Source organism: Dasypus novemcinctus, chromosome 1 (assembly GCF_030445035.2).
Source record: "Dasypus novemcinctus isolate mDasNov1 chromosome 1, mDasNov1.1.hap2, whole genome shotgun sequence".
NCBI classification, from domain to species: Eukaryota; Metazoa; Chordata; class Mammalia; order Cingulata; family Dasypodidae; genus Dasypus; species Dasypus novemcinctus.
Genome location: NC_080673.1, coordinates 183720465 through 183739116, shown reverse-complemented (window position 1 = coordinate 183739116; position 18652 = coordinate 183720465). Strand labels below are relative to the sequence as shown.

At 46.2% G+C, this 18652-nt stretch overlaps 1 protein-coding gene across 1 annotated transcript in view; it reads right to left on the bottom strand.

Annotated features, from left to right (window-relative positions):
* Nucleotides 1-301: 301 nt before the first annotated feature.
* Nucleotides 302-18652, bottom strand: part of LGI2 (leucine rich repeat LGI family member 2) — a 34378-nt gene continuing 16027 nt past the window's right edge. The window contains exons 7-8 of the mRNA XM_058300267.2: nt 15100-15264; nt 302-5601 (exon numbers count right to left, since the gene is read on the bottom strand). Coding sequence (XP_058156250.1) covers nt 4784-5601; nt 15100-15264 — 983 coding nt within the window. The 3' untranslated portion in view covers nt 302-4783. The remainder of the gene's footprint in view (nt 5602-15099; nt 15265-18652) is intronic.

The window sequence follows — 18652 nt, the reverse complement described above, 5'->3', positions numbered from 1 at the left end:
TAATCCCATCTTCCTCTTAGCATGTAGAATTGCAAGATACCCAGAGATATCTACAGTTCTTGGTCAACTTGTCAAGATTATGGTTCTACAGACCAGGTAGAGGTATAACTGCAGAGCTCTTCTGTGAATTTTTAGTTTCCAAGTAAAGACCCTGAGGAGTCCATCTTCCATTTAAACAGTGAATGACTACAAAGATAAACGAGCACACCCTGCCCACCTGCAACAGCCCATGTGGGCAACTCTTCAGCTCTATGACAAGAGGATATATCCATATCCAATCAGAACAGAGATCAAAGCCAGGTTAGGCATGAGCTACTTTTTATTCGTAGGCTTACAGAATATATAGAATTAAGAGGCATGTAGTTTGTTAACTCTATTTACCAAAATGAGCTAAATATATATATACAGCCTTAAAATGCATCCATTGTAGCTTGCATACTGCAAAGTTTGCTTTCATGTACATATAAACTACTATTATTTTACCTAAAGTATGCATTGAAAATACATAAAAACAATACCAAATGGCATATTGGCCTATTTTATCGCAGTCCTCAGACATTCCTGATAGTCAAGGGCATGGAGAGGGAATGCATAGTTTCCTGCTAGAAAAAAAGGCAGATTCTGATACAAGCGATGGAATATAGTAAGGTGAAGAGAGTCGCTATGTAGATCTCAGGAGCTTTACAATTCTTATTTTAATTATCTTTACAATTGGTTCTGTTCATTAATTATCAGGATGCTGTTCATTTGCCTGCTCAATTTACCCTCTACTTGCCTGGCTGGTGCAAGGACATCATTATCACTTTTTTTTTTCTTCCAGATTATTTCTCTTCTCCCTGAAGAGTTTCCTCCACAGTCATCTGTCCTGCTTTTCTGCCCATTCCCTTTACACTGGCCCCACCTCTGGGCCACCCAATTCATTGCCTTAGCACCTGAAGGACTGATTTCCACACCAGGGTGCTGCTCAACAGCTTCTTTGGCCACTGCCTAATTAAAGAAGTATCCTCCAAAGCTGCTGCAAGTGAGGGGCTGCTAGATATTTCTGTAGAAAAATCAGGAAGCCTGCTGAAAAGATTTTCTTTAGGTGGCATGCAAATAGACTCCCCTCCTGCAGACCTCCATCTCTCTTTCATTAGACCCACGGTCGGAGAAATTTCCTGACAACCAAACCTCCGGCATCCCACACCGATTTCTTTCCTAAAAATACACAGCCTCTTACTCCATGGGGAAGAAAAATGCAACACTGCCATTTCCAGCGTGCTCCCGCAAAGGCTGAGGACGGCTGGAGCAATTCTTCATCACTAGTGCCTTCGAGTTTTTAATTTTTCCCTCATAAAACTCTTCTTGTTTATCTTGTGGCCACTGAGAAGAACCAGATGTGCATCAACCTTTCATCCTTCCCTCAGCTATGTGGAGGGGAGAAACAACTGTGCCAGCTAAAAGCCCTTTTTAGAATAACAGAAAATTATCAGAAACTTCTGGAAGACTTTAAAGAGCAGGGTCTTGCATGTAATAGCAATTCCGGGTGTTTTTGATTGTTAATTGGCCCAAATGATTGAACGGTGCCTATTCTACAATATTTTCCTTCTGGCTATGCATCTTTTATTTTTTTGTTTTATCTCAAAGTACTGCTATATTCAAAATCATGACACAAGTGAAAGACTTTCTTTGGGAGGGCATAGCAGAGTACTGTAGAAAGAAAATACCAGGCTGCTGTTCAGGGGGAAAGTTCTAGCTATACCACTCACTACGGATAATCTTGGAAAGGCAATTGACTTGGATTTTCTGTGTCCATTTCCTCTCTGAAATTAGAATAATACTAGCCACCTCTCACTCATGGACAAATGAGATAAACATACACTGCATTGAAAAAAACATAAAGCTTTGCCTACATTATTATCCTGCCCAAGAGCGCAGTGCTATTCAAACCTGAGGCCTGTCTTTGGAGGTTTTATAGGAGATCTATTCCCAACCCCAGGGAACCTGGAGACAAGCTCTCGCCTGAAGGCATGTCCCGTGGCCTTGCAGACAGACAGCCTGGAAGCCCAGCCACCGAGGTTACCAAAAGGAAACAAGCTGAGAACACCATCACCCGACCGTCAGGGAAAAGAGGCCAGCGCAGCCCTGAGAAAGCTCATCTCCACGAGCCATGGGCCCCAGCGTTTGTCTGCTTTGGTTTGGGGAGTATTTTTGTTGTTGTTGTTTGTTTTCCATTATTGGAAGAAAGTTTCTTGCAGACTTTGTTTAAAGCTTCAGGGATTCTTGGGAGGGAGCAGTAAGATTACCAAGCAAAGCTTCTGCCACCTTGTGCCAAGAACATCCGCTCCTTTGGTAAATTGGCCAGAACAACTATCTCCTCCCACAGCACAGGGACGCTGGTCCCTAACCTCACATACCCATTTTAAAAAACGAAAACCCGACCGCAGCGGAGTGGATGCCCTGTGCTCTCATCCCCTCCCCTGCCCCGTTCTTTAGCTCTTTCTTTTACCTCTAAGGCCCCACCTGGACCAGCAAGGCTGCCCATCACAAGCCCAGCACCACGTGCTTCCTGAGCTTCCGGGTTCTCGGCCCTGCTTATTAGAGAGGTGAGTTCAGAAGGTCAGTGTCCACCTTCCCCCTCCGAGGGGAAGCTGTGATGAAGAACCCCAGGTGCTTCTTACAAGCACCTGGAATTGGGAACATTGTGAGCTGGCACACGTGCCAGGACTGTCACGGACACTCTTGGCCAAGGGTCAGTTTTTCCACCCAGGCTCATCAGAGGGGTGCCATGTGCTGGTCTTTACAGCCCGAGGAATAGCAGAGAGCTGTCCCACTTCCAGCCTGCCAGGAGGGGCTGTGGGCATTTGTAGTTAATTCAAATAAGAAGGCCAAAGAGTGCCACAGAAAGGCGCAAGACCACAGAAGAAAGTGTGGCTTGTCCGGCAAAAAATGAAAACAAACCACTCTTCTCCTGCTCACTGGTGCTTAGCTGAAAATAAGTTTCAAGCAGTAGCACTTGGCGTGGGCATCAGTTCATTAAAATCCCTGGTTCCCCCGGCAGGAAGGTCTCAGCCTGCAGTCCCCCGAGTGGCCCCAAGAGTGCTGATGTACCATCAACACATCGTTCTCCGAAGTGCCATTTATTGCCTGGGTTCTGCATTGCTTCAAGTCAGGAAACAACAAATACATTCATATTTGTGGCAAAACATCTTCCTACTCACGACTTAGCAAACAATCCTTGAAAACTAACAATACAGAGCAGGACGATTATGCAACTTTCACAGCTAGAAGCCAGGTCACTGGGTTTTTCTTTTAGAGCCCCAGTGAAGACAGCAGGCTAACCAACACCCTCTGCAAACTCATCTGCACTAGAGATGCCCATTTTGAAAGAGGTCCCCTTGGCCCTCTAAGTGTAGTCCTGGCCTGGGGGATTCAGCTTGTCTGGCACCAAGGCAGCCCCTTCTCATCAGCCTCAGACCCACCCACTCCCATGACTGGAAAGGATGATCCCACTGCCGGCACACGCACCTTTGGGGAATGTGGGGAGGGGGGCTGGGAGTTTTCCTTTGCTCAAATGCTGGGAGAGGAAGGAGCATTGCTTAAAATGAGTGTATCTGCAGCCCCTTTGCTGGGGCCGCCTCGGCAGCAGCAAGACGAGTAAATTAACCAAGCAGGACTGCAGGTTGGATAAGCAGGTAGGCGGGCAGGCAGGCAAGTAGAGATGTTGGTATGCAATTCCTCAAAACATTAAGTTGTCCAGAGGGCAAGGATGTGCATCAATCACAGGGCCACCTCCAGCGTTCAAAGCAAATCAAGACCTGTGTAAAGTCCCCTTGGCCGCCACAAAATCCCATTGCAAAATTCTTACCAAATGCTCATCATATGGTAACACCTGTTCCCTCTCTCTGAAAGGAATGCAAAGCACCAGTCTTGGGCCTGTCTGTCGGGTTACCCACAAACTCAAAGGTGGGGTCAGCGAGGTGGATGAGTCCTGGAGACAATCAAATAGGCATCACCACTCTGGCCCCCAGGGGTCAGCTTAGATCCCCAGGGAAGAGAAGGGCTCACTCCTGGGCCTACAGCCCAGGCTGGGTCCAGAAACACGTCACCAGAATATTTCCTTGGTGGTAGAGGGAGAAATGTCAAATATTAAATTGTGAATGACACCCATCATGAGCATTCACGTGAGTCAATGAAATAGCCAAGGTTTTGCTACTCAGGAGGATTCCAGAATGCTGGGCATTACTCTTAGGAAACTGGAATGGCTCAAAATAGCATTGCTGAGTGTTATAAGATTTTAAACTAATCATCAGCAAATCTTTTCAGCTGACTTTGGCTTTAAGTGTTCTGACCAAAAGGATTGCTAAAATGGCAGGAGAAGGGCCTGCAGTTTTTTAAAAAAATTAGATTGCTAAAATGGCAGGAGAAGGGCCTGCAGTTTTTTTAAAAAATTACTATTTCATGATAGGAGCTGTCCCATCTATCTTATCGAATTCTGTCTTTCCTCGTTTTAAAAAAAAAAAAAAGCTCATTGCCTTCCCAGATGGTAAGAGTTAATGCTGTTCTCTTTTCTCAGTAATTACAGGCTTTAAGATGTCTTTTTAAATGGTAGAATGGACATGTCATGCAGTTAGCCAATAAATGCAGTCCCTGATTAAAAGGTGAGTTCTAAAAGTTTGAAAACTTCTAACTATTTCCCCAGGGCATTTTTAATGTCAGAGCTCTGAGTGCCTCCCCCCTCCCCCCTCGGTCGTCTCTTGTGAGAGCTAATGCTACTTGTCTTTTAAAGTCACCCATCGCACCTTCACAAACTTAAGTCAACAATTATGTGTTCAAAAATCTTTGTTTTCCCTTTGAAACTGGATGCAAAAAAGAAATCTCTCCTGTCGGTGGAGACGGCCGTGAAGGAGCGAGGCGCCTGCACATAAATCTCCTTGAACTTTTTGAAGAGCTGCTGCTCTTTATCCCACTGGTAGATCTGGGAGAATGTGTAGTCACTCCCCAGAGCCAGGTAGTGATTGTCTTTGAAAGAAAAGGGCTGCAGAGTCATGGCTCCCCGGGATGGGAGAGCCTGGATCTCCACAAACTGCTTACTGTTCCACCTCATGACCCTGGAGTCCCCGATGAAGCGGGTGAGGGACAGGTAGAGGCTATTCTGCATTCGAAAGCTCTTCACGGCCAGCACGTCCTCCATGTTGGGGATGTCGCCGTGGGGGACGAACTTCTTGGAGCTTTTGTTCCACTGCAGGATGATGGGGACCTGGGAGCGGCTGGACAGGATGAGATGCGATTTCCCGTCTATGTCAACAAACTCGGCATCCGTGTCCCTGAACCACTCGTGCAGGGACTGGTACGAGTAAAAGCCTTTGCTGTTCCATTTATAAACCGTCGACAGGCCGGCTTTGGAGCTGTCAGCGATGACAAAGAACTTCTCGTCGTCGATCTGAAACAGCTCGATGTCGTTGGGCTTGGAAATGCGAGAAACTTCTATGTCCTGGAATTTGACAAACTTGGTCCAGCTCTCGTCGTACTTGTAAATGTGAGAGCCGCCGAAGAGCTGGGCCACCACGACAAAGACCTGGTCGTCGATGAGGATGGCCTTACAGCCCACGATGGACTGACCTGTTCTCCGAAAGAAAGGGGACGGATTAGTGCCGCCACAGTTAAAATGCGCTTCCGTAGACACTAAGTATGCAAGGGCTGCTCAGGCCTCTGGAGACGTCAGAGGCAGGCGTGCAAGTCAATAAATGGACTAAAACGCCAAATGAATTGTCTTCATGCTATTCGAAAAATTATCTCCCCGCTCCATGAAGTAGAATGAGGCAATTAAATGGACTTTTTCTCTTGGGGTGGCAAAAAGGTGGAGGAAGTGGGTCTCAGGCAGGAGGGGAAAAAAAAGTGTGAGGGATCTCATAGATATTTTGAATTCTTCTGATTTCCAAAGCCAAAGGAAGGGGAGTGGAGGGAGAACAGGATGGGGCTAAAACTTAAACTCTAGATCAGGGCTGGAAACCCAGCCCTGTGCCTGATAATCTTTCTGACCCAGGGTCAGTTAACTCAACTCTCATCTTGAAAGTGAGATTGATACTATCAGCCCTGACCTGAGACTAAGTGAGATCATTGACAGTAAGTGTTTAGGACAGAGTGCCAGGCACACGGGAAGTGGTCAACAATTAGTAGCCACTGTTATTGGATAATTGAAGCAATTATCTTGATAATCAAAAGACCTTGCCCCTTTAAGTGCTTGCCCGCAGCAATGAGCAATGATCCAAATGATCTAGCTCAGATGCCACAAAACTAGAACTTGCGCGGGGGGCAAAAGGGGAACATTTTCAGAGGTGCCTCTGCTCCCACCACCGTCTCCCTCCCTGCACCCATACCCCGACACCTTCCCCTGACTTTCCCATTCCAGGAGACCATCTAGCAAGCCACAGGACCACCCACGTCTCAGACATTATGGATCCTCCAGTCTAGATCATTCACTTAAAGGGCATTCCTTTTCCTTAATTATTTGGTAATTTGAAGCAAAGTGAATTTAGTCTGTAAATTACAAGGAAAATTACCCAATTTCTGTCCTTAGTATTAGCATTGGTACAGACTGTGTGGGTTTCAGGATGGTATTATTTCCCCTCCCCCCCCCCCCCCATTCTTCTAGCCCTCTTGTAAAAGACTGGTCCTTTTCCTTTGTTTAAAACAAATTATTGCATTTATTTTTTCTGAGTATTAAAGTGTTCAGTGATCACCAAAGCAAATACTGAAAATAATAATAGATAACACTTGGAGAGTGTGAACCAGGTCTAGGCACTCTTCTAAGCTCGTGACGAGTATTTAGCCATTTAATTCTTACAACAGCCATATGAAGCAGGTACTGTTATTAACTTCACCATTCCCATTTTACAGAGGATGAAAATGAGGCACAGAGAGGATAACTTATACAAGGTCACACAGCTAGTTTCATGGCAGAGTGTGGGAGTCAAACCCAGGTAGTCTGGCTCTAGTCTGTACTCTACTACCAAAGTACCAAAAAGCACAAAGAAGAAAATAAAACTCACTTGCAATCACTGAAATAACACTGTTAATATCTTGATATGTTTCTTTAATTCATGCATATATTCAAATGTGCTTTTGTAGAAAATATAAATCTGGGCTTATAGGATACATAAGCTTTTATAACCTACTTTTTCACTCTATCCCTATGCTGGAAATAATTTCCCATGTCCTTGACTTTTCTACAACTTGATTTTTTAATATTACACAGTATTCCATTGCATGGATGCACTATAATATTTAACAAATCCCCTACTGTTGGACACAGCAGTAATTTCCATTTTTTCACTCTTGTAAGTAACAGGTTTCCTTGTAGAAAAATCTTTTTTGAAAATCATCCAGAGGTATTCTTAAATATAAGAATTTCTGGGGTGAACACTGTGCACATTTTTAAGGCTTTGGGGTTTCAACCACCAAACTGCTCTTCAAAGCACACCCATTTCCACCCGCTGACAGAGCAGAGCATGCGCTCCTGGCGCCCCTCCTGAGCAGCCTGGCCATGAAGGCCCTGGCCACCTGGAAGCAGCCTAGAGGCCTGTATGCCTCCGCCAAGGGCCATGGGAGACAGCAGGAATTCCTTCCTTGGAGAAGCTCCAGAACGCTTCTCTCCAGGTAGTCACTTTCACCTCATGGAGTTGTCAGGAGCACGAGAGAGCATCACCTTGTGGTTTTTTTAACGTAGGAAGACAGATTGCTGGTCAAACATACTTAGCATGCAGAAATCAAAAGGCAAACCAAAGAAACCAAAACACAGGAGAGCTGAGAGGAGACAGAGAGAGGAAGAGGAGAAGAAAGCAGGAGAAAAAGCTCGGGGTAGACAGGGCCATAGGTTTCTCTCTCTTTTCTGCAGATGGATGTTCAGCTGGAGGCCTCTTCCTTGCACTGTGGCCAACGGGGCAGCAAAGGGGAAGGAAGGCCCTCTGCTTCCTCAGAGCCCCGCTCTTAATGGGCATGTCGTGAGCAATCTCCTTGCCTGCACTGGGATTGCCCCATGGCCAAACAAGCTAACAAACGAGGCATGCACAGCCTAGCAAGGGGAGAACGTTCAAGGCCAGAACTTCCAGGGGCCTTGCTTAGCCATTGGTCATCTGCTCAGTGCACACGTGCTGTAGCACTCTCCCTCTGACCAGGCTAGATTCCTGGCTCTCCAGAAAAGACCATTCTCCTGCCTTCCCAGAACAAGCACCCTGATTCTGTAACTGCTCCCCCCCCATCTCCTTCAGGCTGTTCACTCCTGATTCCAGCAATCTATTATGCTTATGAAAGTTGTAGAGGGGTTTTGATTAAAGTCAAAGAGTCTGGGGGAGAAGGAGAGCTGCCCCTAGCTTATCCCCAACACCTGGGAGGAGTTTACTAAGTGCCAAACACTGTGCTAAATCCTATACAGACACTGACCCATCAACTCTTTATGATAGTTCCATGAATTCAGTACTGCGGTAGGCCCATTTTACGGATGAAATGGAAATTCATGGAATGCCCAATTTATAGATGGAAGGGGCTCATGGAGATAAAACTGCCTGATCAAGGTCACCTGCTAATGAAAACTGGAGCCAGGATCTAAAAAAAACAAAAACAGTCTGAAGTTGGCACTCATGAGCTTAATGACTAGATTATGGGATCTCATTCTCGGGTTGACTGTGAGAATCCAGACTGTGACTAGTAGGGCTTCGTGTCTGGACTCTCCATGGCTCAGAAGGTTCAGATTTCAAGACTGAATGGCTGAAGAGCACCTGGAAATGAGCAAGGTCCAGCGCCGGCTCTGCCCCTGGGCACCCTCTGCATCTCAGTGACCTCCTCCTCCCCCAGCTGCCTGCTCCCCATTCAGGCCATGACTGATTCCCTGAATTATGGCAATAGCTTTTGTCCCCTCCCCGCTGCAGGCTACTGTCAGCCCATGAGCAGGTCACAAGTCAGCTCAGATCCCACCTCTGCACAAAATCCCCTACAGCTGTGCAGTGGGTTGAGTAAAGGCCTAAGATCTTCCTTAGATCTGCATGATTAGCAATTCTTATCCCTCTGACCTCATCTCCCATAACTCTCCACTGCAGTCTGGCCAAACCAGCCCCATGAACGTTCATGAGGGCCAGGCGCCCAGCCGCTTCTGGGCCTTTGCTCGTGCCGTTTGCTCTGCCTGGAATGCTCTTCCCAGCTGCCCATATGGCTCAAGCCCTCAATTCCCAGGGTCTCTATTCAAATTACATAGTCTTACTGAGGTCTTTATCAGACACTCCACTTAAAATTTCAATCCTCCCACCCCCAGCTCTTCAGATCATCTACCCTTACCATCCATTTTTCCTCTTTAGCACGTTGCTAGTGAATGTGCTATAGTATATATTATGATTGTCTTTTTTATTGTCTATGCCTCTTCTACTCTAATGTAAGCTGCTTGCAGGCAGAGGTTTTTCTCTGTTTTGGTCACTGCTACAACCCCAGCAGCTAGAACACGTCTAACTCAGAATAAGTGCTCAAGAAATCTTTATGACCCTAATCAAAATTCCAACAGCCTACTTTGCAGACATGGAAAAGCCAATTACCAAATTTATTTGGAAGGGTAAGGGGCCCAAAATAGCCAAAAACATCTTGAAAAAGAACAAAGTAGGAGGATTCACACTTCCTGACTTCCACTGTAGTATAAAGCTACAGTGGTTAAAACATCATGGTATTGGCATAAGGGTAGATATATTGACCAATGGAATCAAATTGAGAGCTCAGAAATAGATCCTCATATCTATGACCAATTGATTTTTGATAAGGCTTCCAAGTCTCTTTAACAAATGGTTCTGGGAAAACTGGATATCCATATGCAAAAGAATGAAAGAGGACTCCTATCTCACGCCATATAGAAAAATTAACTCAAAGCAGATCAAAGACCCAAGAACTAGCACTGTAAAACTTTCAGAAGAAAATGTAGGGGAACATCTTCAACATTTTTGGTAGGCAATGGTTTCTTAGACTTTACACCCAAAGCATAAGAAACAAAAGAAAAAAAGAGGTAAATGGGACCTCCTCAAAATGGAAAACATTTGTGCATCAAAGTGAAAAGACAACCAATTCGATGGGAGGAAATATTTGTAAACCATATATCTGTAAGGGTTTAATATCCAGAAGGTATAAAGAAATCCTACAACTCAATTTAAAAATGGGCAAAAGATGTGAATACACATTTCTCCAAAGAGGAAATACAAATGGCTAAAAGGCAGATGAAAAGATGCTCAACATCACAAGCTATTAGGGAAATGCAAATTAAAACCACAAGATATCATTTCATACCTACTAGAATGGCCACTATTTTTTTAAAATCCAGAAAACTACAAGTATTGGAGAGGATGTGAAGAAACAGGAATATTCATTCATTGCTCCTGTGGAAGCCAGTTTGGCAGTTCCTCAGGAAGCTAAGTATAGAATTACCATATGATCCAGCAATCCTACTACTAGGCAATGTGTACATACAAATGGAATATTATTCAGCGATAAAAAGGAATGAAGTCCTGATGCATGTGACAACATGGATGAACCTTGAGAACATTATGCTGAGTGAAATAAGTCGGACACAAAAGGACAAATATTGCATGATCTCACTGTTATAAACTAATTATAATAAGCAAACTCACAGAGTTGGAATCTAGAATGTAAGTAACCAGAAGATAGACTGGGGTTAAAGAATGGGGAGTTGATGCTTACCTTATACAGAATTTCTATTGAGGCTGATGGCAAAGATTTAGAAGTGGATGGTGGTGATGGTAGCATATTATTGTGAGTGCAATCAACAGTACTGAACTAGATGGATGAATTTGATTAAAAGAAAACTTTAGAGGTTGTATATTATTAGAATACAAATTAAACGATAAAACAGGACTATACAACACAGTGAATCCAGTGGATACAGTGGACTATAGTTAATGGTACAAGTATAAGAAGTTTTTTTTTTTTTCATGAATTATAACAAATGTAAGATACTAATACAAGGTGGTAATAATAGAGTGGTATATAAGAAAATTACACCCAATGTAAATAATGGATAATAGATAGAACTATTTTGATAATCTTTCATCAATTGTATCAAAGGTGACTACTGTTTAAAAAAAAACCATACAATTATAAAAAAGTGCTATCATCAGCTGTATAATAACAAATGTTTCATAACAATGCAAGATAATGTGGGGTGGTGTACGGGAATCCTATATTTTATGCATGATTGTTTTGTAAACTCACAATTTCTCTAATACAAAAAAGAAATTCTGTGAATGAATGAATGACAGTGAAGTAGGGGAGGCCACCAGCAGTTTGTCAGAAGGGCAAGTGGAGGGCAGTGCCATCCCTTCCTATGAAGGTAAACCTGGGAGGGAGGGGGTGGAGATGATGGTGACAGATCAAGGGAAGTGACTCAGCAGGCCGGAGCCTTTGGTTTCTCCATTTGTAAAAAGTTGGGAGAAGGAAACAGGCATTGAAAGCATTTGCTCTGTACCTAGGACTCACTGGACCCTCACAACATCTACATGAAGGTACAACTACTCTCCACATTACAAGCTCCCAAGGTTACTGGTGCCTCCTAGCTCTTGAGGGAGTCAAGAACATAATCGGTGTCCCTTGTTTTCCAACATCTGAGTTCTTCAAGGTGTACGTGCACGCCACCTCTCTCTGGAAAAGAGGGCTCCGTCCTCTATGTGTGAGCAGGCAACCACAGTAATAACTCCAGGGGCTGTTGCGAGTTCCCAATGAGATAAACGGGTGCTCAGCCAGCCCCACAACAAACACCGGTAACAAACACCACTCCTTGCACAAAAGCAGAGCTTCCCTCCACTCCCACCTCCGGCAAAGGAGAAGAGAGAAGGCACAGGGCCACTTCATCCATCTCTCACCTATTTTACAAGTCATTAAAAAAAAAAAGGGGGGGGGGAGGCAGGTAGGACACGGGGACATAAAGCCCCTGTCTCACCTCCCGTTCCCTTTTGATGCGAGGCCGCAAGGCCTCGGCTACCCTAGGCAGGTTCACCTGCGCTGCTGCGCTGAATCTGCATTTCCAAACAGAGCAGCTGCTCCCAGGAATGTGAGCTCAGCAGAGGAGACCAGATGGCCTGAGAGCAGTGGGAGCATCCGGATGTGTCTCTAGACCTTCAGTGCGGAGAGATTAGGCTCATTAGTAGCTCTTCTCCCCGAGGGTAAAACGACACTCTTCTCGCCTCCCTCCCGGTCCCTGCACCTGCTGCAAAGCCACTTGGTGCCTGAGAGATTACCAGAAGCCTCCCAATCTGGAAATTCTACCTAGGTAGGCTTCGTGGGACTGCAACCTTAAAAGGCTGCTCTAACTCCACATCGGGAGCCTCCAAAGGAAATCCTCTCCCGGGGCAGTAATTAGGCCTTTGTGGTGCTGTTTATAAAGTTGGTGTTTTTACCGGATTTCACTTTGATAAAAAGGTTATTTTGACCCTGTCTACTTGTTTAAAAATCTGCCCCTTTTCAGCAGCGCTGAGACACTGGGATCCCCTGCCAGTATTGAAAGAAGCATTGACCGGATCACATCCCAAGGCTTGGATTTAGGGATCTCTTGATTCTTATTTTGTATGTACTGAGTAAAAGAAAGCAGTGATCCCTAGGACCTGGCGACAGTAGTAGGAACAAGCAATAGAGCTCCACTCTCCCCTAGAACCTCACACCATGATGGAACATTCTTTCTGGGCTGTTCAACATAGTAGTCACTTGCCACCAGTGGCTATTTAAATCTTTTAAATTTATTTAAACTAAACACAGTGAAAAATCCAGTTCCCCAGTTACACGAACTGCATTTCAAGGGTTCAACAGCCACAGGTGGCTAGTGGCTCTCTTATTGGACAGCCCATTAAAGAATATTTTCATCATCAGAGGAAGTTCTGTAGGACTGTGTTGTGTAGAGGGTTCTGGAAAGTATGCTTTAGCTCTGTGGAAATCATTTCTGAAAGAGGCACTTTATTTTACATCTTGGCTCCTGTTAACTTGAAGATGTCATTCATTCACAGAATTTCTTTTTTGTATTAGAGAAGTTGTGAGTTTACAAAGCAATCACCTTGGCTCATGTTAACTTTTTTGAGAGGACTGCCAGATGGGTGTTGTTATGGGTTGAACTGTGTCCCCTAGAAAGATAGGCCATAACCGATCAAGTTATAACCCCTGGTTCTGTGAATGTGAACTTATTTGGAAAAAGGATCTTTGAAGATGTTATTTGTTAAGATGAGGCCACACTGAATTAGGGTGGGCCTTAAACCAGGGCTGGTACCCTATAAAGAGAGGAAATTTGGACACAGTAAGTGGGAAACTAAGAGATGATGGCCATGTGACAGAGGCAGAGATGGAGTAATGCCACAAACCAAGGCACATCACAACAACCCAACCCTACAGACTTCAGAGGCAGTGTGGTGCTGCCGACACTTTGATTTGAACTTCTAGTCAAGCCAAGGAGTCTGTGATACTTTGTACAGCAGCCCTGGAAAACTAAGACAGGTATGTTAAGGAAATCTGGTAGACAGAAAATATTTGGTCTTTAGAAATGCATCTGAGGTCACGGACTTGGCCCAGTGGTTAGGGCATCTGCCTTCCACATGGGAGGTCCGCGGTTCAAACCCCGGGCCTCCTTGACCCGTGTGGAGCTGGCCCATGCACAGTGCTGATGTGCGCAAGAAGTGCCGTGCCACGCAGGGGTGTCCCCCGCGTAGGGGAGCCCCACGCGCAAGAAGTGCGCCCCGTAAGGAGAGCCGCCCAGCAGGAAAGAAAGTTCATCCTGCCCAGGAATGGCACCGCACACATGGAGAGCTGACACAACAAGATGATGCAACAAAAAGAAACACAGATTCCCGTGCCCCTGACAACAACAGAAGCGGACAAAGAAGAAGACGCAGCAAATAGCCCCAGAGAACAGACAACTGGGGTGGTGGGGGAAGGGGAGAGAAATAAATATTTTTTTTAAAAAAAGATAGAAACCATGTTTAAAAAAAAAAAAGAAATGCATCTGACCAGGTCAGTTACATCAGCCTCATGGTCAGGATGGAGGACAAACAAGATGAATACCTGGGCAACGACAGGAAACCCTAAGAGGGGAAGTCAGCACAGCCACACTCTGGGGGGCAGTCAGGAGAAGGCCTCAGTGGTGCACCCCAGACTCTGTCCTCGGCTTCGGCTGCTCAGAGTCTCAATGGACAATGTGTACAAAGAGGCAAAAGGATGATGGTTCACAGAATCTGTGAGTGACACTGAGCAGGGAGGCCCATGGAAACTGTAAGTGACAGGACCAGAAATCAAAAGATGTGGCAAGGGGCTTGAAGACAGGGTAAATCTAGGAAGAGGAAAGGTCCAAAAGGCCTACTGCTTCAGTTCAGGGTGGAGAAGGCTTAGCATTCAGCAGCATAAGCCACAAAAACGTAGGTTGTGGATTGGATCATGGCCCCTACAAAGACATGTGCCCAGACCTGTGGGTGTGAACTCCTTTGTAAATAGGATCTTCAAAGATCCTCTGAAGATGAGGCCAAACTGAATCAGGGTGGGCCTTCATCCAATGTGACTGGAGTCCCTAATCAAGGAAATTTGGACACAGAAGCAGGAGAGAGGAGTCAAGAGAAGTCAAGATACCTTACCTTTGGACTTCTAGTCTCTAATACAATAAATTTCTATTGTCTAAGCCAACCAGTCTGTGGTATTTGTCATAGCAGCTGTGACAAACTAACACAATATATATACATTTCATAAAATGCATTTTATATTTATATATACACATATATTATATATAAGCATATATAATATTTATGTAAACACACATATATTGATATGTAGACGATGTGACTTCTGGAAAGTGCCTGCCTCAGATGCATCCCATCCCATCACCCTCTCCCTTTTCAAAAGGTTCACCAGAAATAATAGGATCACCTCCTGAGGTTTCTGTCCTCACCAATAACTGACCATGCTGAGAAAAAGTTGGACAGACAATGAGGTTGGGTTGGAATTTGTTTCCCAAGCTCTCCCTCGTTAGGAAAGAGGACGGTCCTTCTCTGGCAGGCTTTAGGTGATGCTAAAGTTAGGTCAATCAATCTGCTCAAAGCCACAACACACCTGTGATATTGTCGTAGCTCCGGAAATTCATCTCGATGTGGTCCCACTCCAGCACCATGCAGTTCTCCATGCTGGGTTGAGCAATGGCCACGTACACGTCGTTCTTGGAGTTGAACGTGTCCACTGAAACCGACTGGTAGGGCAAAGTCTGATGGACAACAAAATCTGGAAACGGGTGTTTAAAAAAATAAACGTCATAAAATTTCTTGTGATCGCCTTTTTATCACACGTTCTACAAAGGACTGCAGAGGGAGGAGGAGGACAGGGGAGAAGCAACACCGACATCACAGCGTAGTTTACTCTGGAAGATTCCCGAAGGGTTCTGGCCTGCACAAGATTACCAGCCTGAGTGCACAGCTTTGAATACAGCTTCCTGTAGATAAATAACTCCACAAGCTAGGCTAAAGGATCTCCTTGTTTTAAAGAAATGTGTTGAGTCCTACTTTTCCAAAGAGCAAGACAGAAAGGAAGCCACCGAGCGGCATTCCTAGAATGGTCAGGGCTCCCTACTCTGTGAAGCGGTGCCGGCCTGAAATTCATTTGGTAAATGCTGTGTTTCTAGCCCTCAGAGCTGCCCAAGCAGGAAAGAAACTTGTTTGGTTTTACTAGCTCGGGTGATTCTCAAACTTACCTGAGAAGGGGGCCCATCTTCCTGCTGCTTTTATTCTCCCGGGCTTTTTATTACCCCTGCTGGGTATTACCCTACGGCAATTGGAGAACCCAAATCACACCAATCCCAAAATTGCACTCCGCGCTTCTGGAAACCAAACCAAATCCTCTGAGATGGAGAAAGCTGGCCTGAGTGTTGGCCCTGGGTGCCTGGACTGGGTGCAGGGATAAGGAAGCACTGGTCTACGCTGCTCTGCAGCTCAACGGGCCGCTGTAGGAGCTCTGCGAGGCTTTCCCAGCAGCTCGCGGCCTCCTCGCTCGGCCTGGGCTCTACGCCTGCGCTTAGGGAAAGTCAGTGCTCTTGACTGTCCTGCTCCCCTGAGCCGCAAACGAAGTTCAGGAAAAGTAACTGCACGTCAGCGGCTCTTTCTTCAGAGGTGAGCCCTGCACGCACTCTTGGTGGGCCAGGTGCATCCTGGGTGAAATGTGGGGAGGTGGTGGGCGCCTGGCTAAGGAAAGTCATTCCCATGAGAGACCCTGGCTTTCCCCTTCACCTCCTCTATTCTCCTCACACCCATCTCCCCTGCAGGGTCTTTCTGACCACTGCCACGCTGACCGTGGCCCTTCCCCGACCCCTGGGCTCATAACCATGCACCCTTGTTTCTCTCTGATGATTCCCTATGATAGAACTCCCCACCTAGCAACCTCAGAGTGAGATTTGGAGTGACAGAGGGGCTCTTGGAGTCTCGAGCCTTTTTACAGAACCAAAGTCTGCAGCCCAGAGAGGGCAAGTGCCTTGCCATCATCGCACAGCCGGCAAGGGTGCGTCCCCTCAACCCAGGGCTCGCTGAGGTTCAGACTGGCTTCTAAACTGCTGGGTGCCTCCCACAGCACCTAGCACACAGCGCCCACTCAAGAAACAACTGCTGGTTTGGAAGCCTTCTAAAAGATGACAGATGAGAGAGGCAATAAGGGACCACTCAGTAATGAGTAAAGAAGGGGTGAGAGAAAAGGAATCGAGGCAGGAGAGAATGTGAGAGCAGTTGAGCAAGGGTTGAGGTGGGAAGTGTGGGCAGGAATGGGAGAGCAGGTGGGAGGCAGGGGCAGGGGGCTAGAGTCAGGGAATGCACACAGCGTGCTGTGCAGGAAGGAGCACTGTGCCTGGAGTCCAACCATATGAAGCCACTTCCAACCCCCGAGACCGGGTGCTGGCCAGTTTACTGACCCACAACCTGTGGCCAACGATACTTACCCCCCAGGCCTGACGGCAGGGACAGATCGGTAACATTGGTAAAATAATGCCTATCTCAGGGGTCGGTACATAGTATGTGCTTTGTAAGTGTGGACCTGAGGTCCAAGAAAGTTCAGAAAGGCCAGTCCACCTTGGTCCCAGCCACTGCCAGCCCCATCTCAGGGCAGTTTCCATTTCATCTAAGATAAAGATGCAGGGGCTGTGCAAGTTCCTTAATCTTCCTCCACTTTAGTCTCCTCATCATATACTGTGATTTCAGACTCCTTTCAAACGGTGCCTGGCCTGTGGGGAATGCTCCATCCACATTCACTTCTGGAGGTGCCCAACACCTCACTCGGGGTACACGGTAGTGCTTAATAGATGCTTGTTGATGTACTGATTCCCTGCCCTTGTGGTCCTCTCTGAAGACCTGAGGACCTCTGGAGGTGGGGGCGGGATGGGGATGGAGTGGAGGTGGGGGCGGCTGAATGAATGATGCAGGCAGGCTCCGGGAGCAAAGAGCAGGCTGCCTCAGTACTCCTCCAAGCAGCAGGAGGGGACTAAGGCCCCGGCGGTGGGGAGGGAGGTGGCTGCAGCCGTCAGAGTAACCTCCCTGCCTCCCCTTCCAGAGAGTAGAGTGCCCTGGTGAAAAGCTGGGGCTCTTAGGCAAGACAGATGGGGCTTCAGGCTCTCCGTCTGCCACTCTTAACTCTGTGGCGTTGGCCAAGACACTTGAGCCTCAGTTTCCTTTTCAGTAAAAGGAGGATATCGCCTATTTCCTGAGAGCAGGTGAGTGCTTACTACTCTGGCTTGTCTGGTAATCCCTCCATGGTTTCCTGTATGTAACAAGGAGAATATGGAGCCTGTGTGAGTGCCTTCCCCCTCCCCCAAAATAACAGCTTTGCTCTGCTGAAGACGACACACAGGAAAATCTCCCCCTCTGTTCACTCCTGCTGGTACTGGCCGAATCTGCGCAGATGCCAAAAAGCACTTGTTGACTTTACGAGACCTTGCTTGGTTTTCCCTGTTCACAAGTAGACAAATGGAAAAAGAGCAGAAGGGGAGGAGCTGCTGTGGGCTCCCTTTCCTAGAATATGAAAGGACTCAGGGAACACAGCTGCATCATCTTAATGACAGCGGAGAGGGCTCTAACCCCCTCTCCTGGCTCTCGGGTTGCGTTCGCCTAATCCAAATCTGCCAAAGGTTCCAAACGCTCCCACGACGCTCATAACTCACTCGCCTCCTTCCTGCCTGTCGTTTCCCAATAGTGCTCTTAACTCTCAGAAACATTAGCATAAAATTAGCTTAGAAATGCAGGCCGTTTAAAGTGCAGACCCAAAAGTTTAAGTTTTGTGTTAAAGACTCCCCAAATGAAAAATAGCTGCCAAAATAGAGAGCATTTTACTCACCTAAGAGCCTCGAATAGTTCCATTTTAGTCTATTTTTGCCAAAACCTCAGTTTCATAATATTTCATATATTCATAATATGTTCTGTCAGGTATAGCATAGACTATTAAGTCACTTGTATTATAAATATAATTCTTCATAGGAGATGGAAGGAGGGAAGAAAGGAAGGGAGGGAGAGAGGGAGGGAGGGAAGAGAAGTGGGAAAATGACTGATGCGTATGTTTGTGTGTATGGGAGGGGCTTGTGTGTATGTTTGTGTGAATTTCCCTCACTCCCTTAGTTCATCTTTCACAAATGGCAAAAACA